The sequence below is a fragment of the Dermacentor albipictus genome, chromosome 4 (genome assembly GCF_038994185.2).
Source record: "Dermacentor albipictus isolate Rhodes 1998 colony chromosome 4, USDA_Dalb.pri_finalv2, whole genome shotgun sequence".
NCBI lineage: Eukaryota > Metazoa > Arthropoda > Arachnida > Ixodida > Ixodidae > Dermacentor > Dermacentor albipictus.
In genome coordinates, this window is record NC_091824.1 from 97,587,458 (window position 1) to 97,600,465 (window position 13,008).

Genomic DNA, 13,008 nt, shown 5'->3' on the forward strand with positions numbered 1-13,008 from the left:
TTCTTATAGAGTGAAACACATACTTTAATTCCAGGCACCAATTATCACCGCTCCTCAAGTCATGTGTAACTGATTATAGTGTTCACAGCACAACATGGCAATGTTAGTGAAATACCACAATTAGGTTCTGGTGTGACTTACAGCCAAAATGGGCTATGCATATCATAGAGTGTAATCAATCCAGGGCCACTCCACACAGCATTGCCATTGCATTGACATATAGGAAAATAATAAAGGTGCATTAATTATAGCCCTTAGGCATGACTAAGATATTAAAAATACTGACAGTCAAAATTAAACGTCAAACAGACAAAAAAATGTGTGTAGATTTAAGCTAGAAAGCTAAAAACAAACGCTGTACAAATAATCATATGTAAATAATTTTTTTTAGTGTTGAGCAAAAAGCACAAGAAAATGACGTGAAAGCCCATAAAACACAAATTTAGGTGGTCAGGCATAGCAGACAGAGCTCACAGTTTCCCACATAGACGGGAGCTTAAGCTAATAGGTGTGCATTCCTCAACAAGATGGAACGACTAAGGGTATTATCAAAGGAATGTAACAAAATTAACACATGTGTAGCGTATGTAACTATCAAAAACATTGTTTTCGGCAAAAAACAAGAACCTTCTGGTTGTTCAAAATTTACGTGTAAACTCAATAACACCACGAAAAATCTTGACATAACAAGGCTTCTTTCTCAAACAAAATGAAGGAAAGTGTGGCACTCTCAACAAAACTGCTACTATCTCAAGAAGGAAAAGCTGGAAAGGGTAGCCAGGTCAGGGAAGAAAGGCTGCCAAGCTTCACCAGTGCTGTCTACTTCATGAGTGCATGCACCACTGCCTTGGCGTTGATCGTTTTCAAGTCGATGTAGGTTTGCCCCGTGCCAACAAAAACAATGGGCTGTCCTGTGATGTAGGTCATTGAGATCGCAGCACCAACCTTGGGAGTGAAAGGTAAGCAAGAAAAGGGTCACTGGGGCAAATAAATCTTTTAATACAATGGACTCATTTCAAAAACATGATCAACTCTGCCAAAACCACAATCTAATTGTGAGGCATGCCATAGTATGCGGCTCCAGATTATTTTATCACCTGGGTTTCCACCTGGGCTAATCACCGAGCACATGACAGCCTTCGCATTTCACTCCTGTTAAATGTGTCCGAGATCAAACCCATGACACTGAGCTAAGCAGCGTAACGCCATAGCCACTAAGGCACTGCAGCAAGTCAAACTGATAGAATGTTTCTTTGCACAATAAGACAATGCTAAACATGCTTTAAGCGTACTCCTATGCTTCACGCTTGTCTGCATAGTCACAGCTCCTACAAAACAATGTCACAAATAATTGATGAATTCTGATATGACTGATGAACTTCAGATACATTCTCAACTTCTGGAAATCGTTGAAATGCACCTGAACTAGGGCCCACAAATGTTCTAGCATCCTGCCCTCATCGGAATGTCACAGCTGTGGTCGGGAACTGGACCCGAGACCTCATTGTCATAAGGTAATAAAAAGTTTTGTTTGAAACAAATTTCCAGAATGCTCTGTAATTCAAGGTATTTATTCCCAAGCAAGGACCTCTAAATAAAGGAAGTCACCTGTTTGCAAATGTCAGCTTCAGGCACAGCTTCACAGTATTTCTGAAGCATTGCTGCAAAGCCGTTGCCAAAAGCAGAATTCTTGTGCAGATTATATGCACAAAAATATGACAACTCTTACACTGCTAGCATTCTTGATATACAAACATAGTTTGGAAACATTAAAAATGAGATATTATATCCTCGCATACCTAAGTAGTAGCATTTTACAGTGTGTTTTCAATAAAACTAGCGTGCATCAGCGCTCTATAAATTATAAAGAGTGATGGGACATGGTTTGAGAAAAGGTGCGAAAGCCAGCAATTAGTGGAGTGCAAATTAGAAACTCAGAATATTCCATTCAAATTGGTTGGCATTCGATTTGATTAAGAAGAAACTTGGACCAAATATTAGAAATATTCTAACCCCTGAAAATTGCTGCTATTGGGTCTTTATAATTAGCTTCTCTGCAATACAGTCAAGTTATGCCGTGAGGCATAGTGTATTGCGGTGAAGCATATTTACTCTGCAGTGAAGCATATAAAAAGTAAAGAGGCACTGTCATGGCGCTACTACGAGCTCAAGTACCAATACTGCGTCTCCATGCATCTGGACAACAACAGGAGCCAAGTGGAAACTTCTATGCCTGCTACTATACTGGATAAGTGCCTAAAACATGGTTTCCATACTCCAAATTTGACCCAGTAGCAAGCTTGGCAGTGTTTTTAGACTCTCACTCTAAGGTACTAATTCTGTACCACCACAATATTTCAATGGCAAACTTGGTTGAAATTCTGGCTTTAGAAGAAGCAAGGAAAATATCAACACCAAGGAACCCAGACATGTACTCAACAATGAAAGCTTCTGAAGAGGCTCGTTCCATGTTGGCACCATGGAAAGACTTTGATGGGCTCATCAACCAGTGGCAATTTTCACTGCCATAAGCACAGGTTCAAAGAAATGTGCATGACAAAATTTTATGCGAAAGAGAAGGCCTGTGTGATTCGTAGCGTAGGTAGGTGTGGTAACTACTGTCGACTCGGCTTGTGAAAAGATACCTGCTGTTACCAGACACTAGTGTTCCAGTGAGCAGCACTTTTCAGTATTTGAAGGAATTGTGACGTGCACGAAGGTGTCGTTGCTCCCCGAACACATCAAGCAGCTATCCTTCCTTTATGACAACTTTAAATAACAGAAGTGCTATATTGTCAAGCAAAAGTGTTGTACTAGAAAATTTTGTTGCTCATAAAGCAATTATTTTCCTCCACATTACTTACTGAGCAATAAATGAGTTTTTTTTCGTACCACCGGAGGGAGAAAAAAAACTTTTTTTTTGCAAAACCAATTGTATTCATATTTGAAACGTATTTGATTCGATTTGCACTTGGTTTCCACTATTTGAATTCACTTAATGTTAAACATATCATATTTGTGCACCCCTGTCGGCAATCAAATCAACTACCACCCACATAGATTTTCATGAGCCACCATTTCCGTAGAAATCTCTGCACATTGTTGGTTATACCTCGAGCACAAAATGGCCATGCCAAAACAAACATACAGGGGGAAGAGTAACCAGCTCTCCCTCCGCAAGCTCAACTTTTCGAGATTTTATTCCACACTGAACTTTCAGAATAGTAATTTGCAGACACAAAATTTTGTTACAGTCATGTTTCTGTAAACAAAAATTATCTCACAAGAATGAAGTAACCTGCAACATTTCAAAGTGCCTCACCTTGTCGTCAATAGTGTCAAACTTGGTGAGCACAATGCCGTCAATGAGGTGTGGGTTCTCCTCACTAGAGTGGTCGGCAAGGGCCTGGTTGAATTTTACAAGCTGATCCACAGCCTCATTACCAACCAAAGCCTCGCCCACAAAGAGCACAAGGTCAGGCTTGTTCACTGTAATAAGCTGGAAGTGGAGATCAGGAGAATGAGGTATTCAAGATCACAGTTAGGATAAGCGCTATGGTCACTGAAGCAAGCATAAAGAAAGAATAAAACAGCAGACTTCAGTGATTCCTGTTCCTCAAAGTAAGAAAGCAAAAGCAAGATGGCGATCTTCACAGTGGGAGACTACTGCTGTCAATATAAATGAATTCCAAACCAACAAATTCCTCAATCTATTCAATTTTTCTTGCAATTTAGTTTTTTTTCTCAATACCACACAAATTGTTCAATACAAATTTTTATGTGTAAAGTGATGCGTGTTTATCTATGTGCTATTACACAGTAGCTGCCATAAGCGTGAACTACCATGTAAGAACTATCATGTAAGAACTACCATGTATGAACTGCCTATGAGGCATTGTTGTGGTACTAACTGTCCGATTCATGGCACACCCTCCATTGCAGGCATGCAGCACGTTTAAGGCTTATGACTGCCATGTATGCCTTATATCGACACTATTTTTCATGAACATGACAACGAAGATTTGCATGCCAACACACTGCTGTCTTGTCAAGAACGATTATGTGACACACACAATGTCACTGTCGTCCGCTATGGTATCGCTATAGTCGTGGCCCCCAAACACATGCACAGACAGCATGCTGACAAAATGTGTGGAGTGCAAAAGCTTGCACTGCGGTATTTACTTGCATAATCCTCACATTTTTCTTTTCGTAGAAAATCGATGCAAAGTTCGGGGGTGCGATAATTATGTAGGGAAAATTTACTAAAAGAACATACAGAGCGCTAAAAAGAAAAACGAAGTGGCTGCAAAGCGGGGTTCTCCCACTAGCCACTAAAAGATCATAAAAGTACTTCCAAGCAAGACTTACCTCAGCAATAAAAACCACAGGTTCCACACAAAGCAATATTTATTTGCAGACACTAAATTAAGCAAATAAATAAAGTGTCTCTTGGCTGACCTATTCAAAGTCTGAGTCAAGGCTGACATCACTGATACTGGCCTCATCAGCAACTTCAACATTGTCTGCATAGCTACTGCAGTGCACCAGGTCGTCTTTGCTTCCGTCCAAAGCATTTGAAATGCGAATCCTTTTAAAGCTGAGGACTATGAGGTCTGGGGAAATCATGGCCCATGCATCCAATATCCACGTGCAAAGGTGCTCCGCTGACAGCTTCTTGATCTTGCCTCCAGGGGTGATGGCGTGTTCACCTTTGGCCACCCATCCTGCGTACAGCTTCCGAACACTATTCTTGAATGGTTTGTTCAAGGATACGTCCAGAGGCTGCAGCATCGATGTGAGACTGCCTGAGATAACAGCTAGATCAGTCTGCAGCTCCTTTGGCTTCGCCCGAACACAGTCAACAAGGTGACTGCGGCAGCTGTCGATGACAAGCAGTGACAAAGAAAGTAGTGCCCCTGGGCAGCGTCCCCAAGCAGTTCTGACCCAGTCAACCATAAGGTCTGCGGTCATAAACCTTTCTTTTCTGCACCCGAATGTGAACGCCAGGAGGGAATTTCCTTTTAGGAGGGTCTTCAGTTTGAAAATTACAAAAGGTGGCAGCTTTCGTACGTCCACTGTCAGAGCGAGCGCAACAGGGCACCTTCGTTTTTCAGCACCTGTAGTCCTAATGTGCACACTCCACACACCTTTTTGTTCAACTGCTGCGCTACTCGGCATGTCAAAATTTACTGATGCTTGGCCCACGTTGCAATCTGTGAGAGCAGGAAGTCCTTCACTTGCCCACAAAGTGATGAAAGTCAACGATCTTGTCTTTATACATCGCGGGTAACTGCTGACACAAAGTTGCCCATCTCCTACGCGACAGGCCACTTCGGTGCATAAATCATGTGGCCCACTCATTGCTCATGTGGAAATGTTGCACCAGGAATGGCCTTCTTCCTTGCAATTATGCGCGCCCAATTGCTCGTCAATTCAATTGAAATGGCACACCCTTCTGCGCAGAGACCCTTGATGTATTCAAGGCGTGCAGCTTCAACCTGTGCATATTTTTCAGTCATTGGACCACGGAAGGCCCAGCACGTCTTGTTGGGGAAATTCAGCTTTTCGTGCGGCCACTGGCAGTAGCGGACGCAAAACTTGTCGACCCTAAAATGCCTGCCAGCAGCCCTGTTGCCATTGTCCAGAGCATACGCAATCACTTTCAACTTGAAACCAGCCATGTCACTTCTGTATCGACCCATAGCGAAGTAATGTGAACAAAAACAATGCCGATGTCAGCTGCTTCTCACATGCGACTATGCGCGCTACCAAAATTTAACAAAATGGCAGTAACCTCGCCACTTGTGGCTGGGCTTGGACTGGACTAAGGCTGCGTGCGTTGTCAGTGTGCATGATGCTTAAAAGATGGCACTTGGATGTCATACGCTATTATCATCAGTGGCTGGAACAAGCAGACGACATTTGCTGCTGCACTTTTTGGAGGTGCGATGATTGCTCGAGGGAAAAAAAAAAAAATCCTATTTTCGGTGACAAATATGGGGGGTGCGAGCATTATGCGAGTGCGAGAATTACACGAGTAGATACAGTAATTGCCAAGCACTGTTGTTACACAATCGCACAGTGGTTAGCACCTCCAGCTGTACTAAGTGCACATTGCTGCAATGACATGAGTTCAAATCCCAGTTGTGGCTGTTTTGGACAAAGTCTCTGGACAAAGTCTTCTTTTTCTTCTTCCAATGCTCTAGGGTGATTGCGAAGCTCAGGATGAGGAGGAGACCTGATGACTATGATCACCATCAGCATAATGGAATGGACAGATGGACAAACCCAATTTCGAGCACTTAACTGCAGTTGCAGTAAGAAGCTCGGTCTTTGTTCTGTTATACAGTTGACCTACATTAATTCGATCCCAACGGCCCCAATGAAAGTGGTCTAATTATGCCTCAGGTCTTAACAAGCAAGAGGCAAGAAAAATAATGAAACAAACTGCTGGTTCATTGGGCAGTGTTTGTTTCAATTCTAACAAGCCCCCAAATCGAATGCACACCAACTTCTTGTGGGTTCAACGTAAGAAACCAATGCTTAATTGACATCGGAGCTCTTGATAGAAAATAGAAATCGAATGTGCATAAGAATAACTTCGCAAAACAAACCTAACATGCCTCTGATTATGGCAATAAGAATATGAAAGCGACAAATCCTTGCCTTTTGTGATAGAAATGGGAAGGAAACCCCAAAACATTTGCCGCTGCAAGCGCTTATCAGCCACAATATGAGGAGGATTGCAGCTTCTGTGCTGCTTTCGTGCAAAATAGAAACAGGATTTGCCGATGCATTCAGTAAATAAAAGATTGTTGATGTAGTAATGACGATATTATTGTTTTCTTGATACCCTTGATAATTTGACATTTGGTTAGGTTGCAAATTCTTTTCACTCCCGTGAAATCTGAATTAATGAGGTTTTACTGTACATCAACATGCCTTTATTTAGTAGACATTCGCAACCCTCACTTGTATTTAGCACAAAACCAATTTGGAAGCTGCAATTCTCGTCATGTTGTTGCGACTTCCATTGTAGTGCGACAGCAGCGCAAAATGTGAGTAATTAAAATATAAAATCTTCTTAATACGTCACACCCGTCCCAATTTTTTTTTTTCAAAATGAACTGAGTGGAAACCGATCGTCCATCACAACATAGGTGGCACATTTTTCGGCAGCGTGCAGCCCACAGTACAATCAGTTTTCATCTTTGAGAGCTTCCACCAAGTTTGTAACATCACAAGCACCTGACACTGAATCGAAATGAAACTACATGTACTACCAACCACGACAACTACCGATTAGTTTGCAGTCGCTAAAAACACAATCACGGATGGTGACCGCGCAGTTCTAAACGCACATGACTTATGCGGTGTCATGTGCAGCAGTAAATGCGAGAATAAAGAGTCAAAGTATTTCTGCCATTCCTGTGCGGTTACCACGGATGACCATGACGATTCGGGCTCTGCTGCTTCTTTTTAGATGGATGATAGTGCCACTTTTGCTTGTATGTGCTAAGCATTTGTGGCACTAAATGTTTGGCATGCCTCAAGTGTCATCGGAATTAGAGTTTTATACCACTGAATAATGCGTGCGATTTCCAAAGCTAGAGTGCCTGTCTGAATTATCCAATTTTCCTAATTAACAAGATTTCACTATACCTGGGGTACGTTAGAATTGGGAAAGATAAATATCTTACTGTGTTTTCATGATACAAGATACTACACAGTATACAAGACTGATCAGAATGGTAGACTCTTCAAACACAGAAGAATAGTGCACTCTTTAAAAAGATACAAAGAAAATTAATTCACCAACAGCTTACATTACTTATTTGGCAAACTGTAGAACGCAAGAAAAAAAATTACAGCACCACCAGAAAAGCCCACGCAAATATATACTTGTGCACATACATATTCTAAACAGGAGAACTGGAGCACATTGTTAACACCGTGTTCAAAACTCAACTCACTTTTGCCAGTGCACGCATCAGGGGTTCATTATCCTGCATTCTTCCAGCTGTGTCAATAAGGACAACATCAAGTTTTGTTTCTCGAGCTGGAACAGAAAGAAAAGAAATGTTTGCATTCTGAAGCTGCTCAGCCATCTACTAGTATCACTTGGTACCAGCCAAGATGTTCTAGAAGCTTGTTTTGCTACAATACATTAACATGGTCAACACTAACAACTGAAGTTTACATAAGTTGACACATTTAGTGACACACTAATAAAACACCACCCACACAACTGGAACTGTTTTCACATTTGGTTGTTCTTTTTCAGGGATGCAATCATTTTCTCAAGACCTTGCATGACTACCACTGGTTGTGGCAGTATCTACGATTGGTAGCGTTCCTGGCACTCAGCTAAGAGAGGATGCTAGTCATGCAAAGTCTTGTGAAAGTGATTGTATCCATGAAAGTGAATAACCAAGAATATGCTTCCCCTGGCCACACCAAGGTGCCAAATGTAATGATGGCACAAAGGTGTCTGCGGTCGGTACAGTGGAACCTCATTGATACAAGCCCATTTCGTATGATTTCCTTGCGCCAACGTTTGCAATTGAGAACACAAGAAAATGACCCAATACAGTTATGCTCCTTCTTTGCCACAAGTTTCCAGAACACACAATCTTTCAGCACCAACATACAGTACATTGCCGAACTGTGGTTGTATAATATCTTTTTTAGCCGTTCGATTCCAAGTGAACAAGAAAAATTCGCAGTTCCACCGAAAAGGTGAAGCACTGATTGCGATAACAAATTAGTAGATAGCTCTACGAAGTAAGGATAGTACTCTTATCCACTGTATAAACTCGTAAACACTCGCTTACTAACTAAATTAACAATGATAGAATGCGTAAGCGTGACTCAATGAGGACATAGAAAGAAACAGACACACAGAGACAGCAATGTCTTTGTGTGTCTGCCTCTTTCTACGTCTTTTTCAGTCGCGCTTACACATTCTATTATGGATTCAAACCAACTAGCCCGTCAACATGTTTTAACTAAATTAACCAGCAGGGTATCACACACGCACAGGTAAACATGAACACACATCGCTTGATGACAGCGGAAACTGTCTGCGAAAATGCTGGAGTTAGAAAATGCGGCTGTTAGTCAATTGACCTCAGTGCAGGTGTCGCTTCAACACGTATGATATGTCAAAAGCACAGCGCATACGAAGCTACCGGCACTATGCGCACTCTGCAAACATCGCAGATTGCTTTGAAAATGAGGCCCGCGTGGGCGCGCACTTTAACCACTTCGCAGACCACCTTTAAGACACACAAGTGCCGACAACACAGCCCTATGGTGTCCACCAAAGGCATCTACTATGGCGTCCGCGATTCGCATGGCCAACGCCGTAGTAGACGCCACGGTTGTGTCCACTCCGTACAGAGTGGTGGGTGAGGAGGAGATCGAGGCACCGAAGTAGCCTCCAGAGAAGAACGCCCCTCCTCCCTCGCCTCACCCCCCTGCCTCGCACGCCACAGGAGAGGGCATGCATCCGGGCCACATTCTTCGCTCACGCATGCGAAATCGAACCAAGTTCACCAGCTCACCCTCACACGCTTTCACTCATACGGAACCTCACGGCAACGACTAAGCGCATCTCCGGCAGCTCGGGTCCAGCTCAAGGAGCATTGGTGTTGCATGTCACAACAATTCTAGCTGAGTGCGCATCTAAAAAATTCCGGTCAAAATGACCCGCCTCAAGAGCCTGCTGGCCCAGGACAAATTTGAGGAGTGTAAGCTTAAGCGTGCTGAAGCTGCAAAAAAGAAGACATCTATCTCGAGCTCCACCAGCTCAGCACATGTCATCTCCTGCTGCAACAGTTTGGGCAATGCTTTGTACTGTATTACGTAAATGTCAACTACAATGAAGTCTGCCAAATTTTTTAGTGGCTTTAGATCGTACATTTTCCTGGTTGTTAAACTTTTTTTACCCATTTTTCTCCAGAATGTATGAACGAAGTTCAACTATAGGCAAGTGCTCACGTTGCTATAATTAGACACCAGCGGATATTAGGCAGCTGAGACACATAGTACTTGAGCGCTAAGCATTGAAGATGCCAAACACAGAGTATAAATGGGTATCCAGAGGGGATGTTAAAGAATACTAGAAAATCTTCTTTACTTCTTAGGCCATTTTAGAACATGGCTACCAAATTCAGTAATACATGAGGCCTGTGCGAATACTATTACAATGTTATATAGTCAGAAGGAAAACAACATTTGAATGGGCTACTATGACAGAAATATTAGCTGTGAAGTGGTATTATAAATAAACTGAGTGTTACCCTCAGATGTAGCATTTAATATGATAGAATGTCATTGGAGGAAATAAAGCAAGGTAAATTATGGCAATGGGAAGTTTTTAGGTCCTACTGACTAGCAACACTGACATTACAGCTTTTTTTTCTCCTCGTAAATAAAGAAAAGGGGGCAAGGGGGCATTTTGTGCTAATGAATTTAAATTGACTGCATAAAATTTCAGAATGTAGTTATTCCTCTGTTCAGTGCAATCATATTCTACCCAAACAAGCTTTAAGCACCTTTTCACTTCCCTTGCAGAGTGTGCTTAAGATTTGTGGTTTGAGTTGCTTGAATGTGTCAGCTTAATGAATCTTTCTTCTAAAGCCTTTGATGTTTGCTCCTTACAGCCTATGTTTGTTCTTGTTAAGCTGCTATCTCTTCATTGTTTCAGTTAAGTCTGGCAGCAGCTGTACTCATAGCAACTCCACAAATTATATAACTGCTGCTGAATTTCTATTTGTTCTAACTACAGGTTCTAACTACAGGTATTTGTTCTACAGGTTCTACACTCCTGATGGTTTTCCTGGAGAAAGAGAAGTTGATTCCTTGTTGGTCCGAATGAAGAGTGGAGATGACATCAACGTAACGGACCCGAACTATGCCCTCAGTCACTGAAAAAAGCAGTGTGTGCATTGCTCCTGCTGTGTTTACTTTTTGGAGGTGGTCTGAAGTTTTCAAGTTTCGTATGCAAAAAGGGACAAAATGTAGCTGTGTGTGAGGAGAGGCGCTTTAAAGAGACCGAAGAGAATTAATGTTGCATCTGTCGCTACGATGTTCCTTTGTTCTCCTGTACTGGTAACAAGGATAATGAAGTTTTCTTTAATGTTAATAGTTAAGCCGAGTTCTACGTTGTCAATCTTTCACACCTGTGTTATGCTTGATGTGTTACACTTGAATGAGAAAGTCTGATGCTCCCTGGTTCCATAAGGATTACATACAGTCAACCCTCGTTACAACAGGCCCTGATAATACGACAAAAAACTTTCGTTTTATCTGAAGTCCGTAATATCCAAAATACCTCACTTCTGAAACCTTCGTTGCAATGTCTAACAACTTTATTGCAAAAAGTGAGCGACAAACTTTCAAAGTAGAAAAAAAAAAGGTAACAGTTTCACCCGAAAGGCGAAACATTGATTGCGAGAGCAAATTAAGAAAGATAAGCTCAGCAGCAGCAGCGACCGAACTGGCCTTCGTGCTGTCTCTCACTTCAACGCGAGCTAAACGGCGAAAACACAGCACATACAAAGCTATCGGCATTGTTCACTTTGTTCACATCGCAGATCACTTACAAGATACGGCAGCCGCCAGAGTAGAACCCCCCCTCTCTTGCCTCTCCCCCGTGCCTCGCGCGTGAAAGAAGGCGGCGCATTCCCACCCTGCCTTCCTCTCTTGCGCATGCGATATTGAGCTGCGATCGTCGGCTGACCCTCACAAGTCAGTTGTCAGCCCTTGTCAAGGGTTGAAAGCATGTTTAACACGCCCGATTTAGAAAAACATTGCTGCTAATATTGTCTACTGTAGCCGATAGTGTGTTGTAACATAGTCCATTAAAAGCGAACTTCGTTGCATTAATAAAATAGGTAGAACAAACTAAGGCGGACATATGGTCCGTTATATCCAAAAGTCTGTTGTATGTGAGTCCGTTGTAACGAGCCTAAACTTTACTGCGATAGGGAACGAAGGCAGTGTAATAAATATTTAGAATGATTATTTACATGTTAGTGACATGGGACAATTGACAGAAATTTGGCAAGAAAATTGTAGTCAAGCAAACACCCAACACACGATAAGCACACGTACCATGGTTGATGGCTTCCATGGCAATGCCTGCAGCATCCTTTCCGTAACCCTTCTCGTACAGTTGCACCATCTGCTTGCCGCCGTGCTTCTCAGGTGGGTGCAGGGCATTCAGGTGGCGCATGTGAGTGCGCAGCTGCTCCACAGCACCAGCTCGGAATGTGTCACAGGCAGCAATCAGTACACGGCAGTTGTTTTCAATCAGCCAGAAGCAGATCTGCAAGTTTTTCCAGTTACTCGTAAGACACTGTAAGATAAGACACTGTTCCTACCACTGGTCGCCTCCGTTCGCAGCTATGCGCAACCTTCTCGAGGCTAGAGTCAGAGAAGGTTCCTAACTAAGCTGAACGCTCAGTTGCCCCACAAGCAATCGAACAGCTACGCAACCTGCACTTTGTCAGATCTTGGTCGCACTCCTAGCTCGAAGGTGAGCACTAATTTTGACAATCCTTCCGAGCACTCCAAGCTGGAGCGCAGCACATTGAGTGGACTAGGTGAATGCGTTCTGAGGACTTGTTTATGGCCACCTAAATGTAAAGCACACCACCAGAGCACTCTTGAGCGCTCAAACGACCAGTTGAATGTACCATTTGTATGGGCAAGTTGGTCCATATTCGTCAACAAGAAAAAGGAACGTCCTTCAAGCACAGCAGCCCAATGCTCCAAACACTAGGCCATGATCACATGCGTCCCGTGCCAGATTCTCGTGTTCCTTCCTCAGAACAGCTCGTGCTTTTAGACAGCAAATTAGACTGCGCCATCTCTGGGATTGGCCCGCATTCCCCAATACTTTCCTCATAGAAGCTAGCACTACGTAGAAACTGTCCGAAGCTGTACCAATTTCATGATTGGCCCACGTCAAATGGGCCTTGTTTCATGCCAGAGCGT

General features: G+C 42.8%; 1 protein-coding gene across 1 annotated transcript in view; it reads right to left on the reverse strand.

The window, feature by feature from the left end:
- The window catches only part of SrpRalpha (signal recognition particle receptor alpha), a 52,308-nt gene continuing 39,300 nt past the window's right edge, over positions 1-13,008 (reverse strand). The window contains exons 10-13 of the mRNA XM_065443703.1: positions 12,124-12,337; positions 7,977-8,062; positions 3,323-3,499; positions 1-945 (exon numbers count right to left, since the gene is read on the reverse strand). Of these exons, the coding sequence (XP_065299775.1) occupies positions 820-945; positions 3,323-3,499; positions 7,977-8,062; positions 12,124-12,337 (603 nt within the window). The 3' untranslated portion in view covers positions 1-819. The remainder of the gene's footprint in view (positions 946-3,322; positions 3,500-7,976; positions 8,063-12,123; positions 12,338-13,008) is intronic.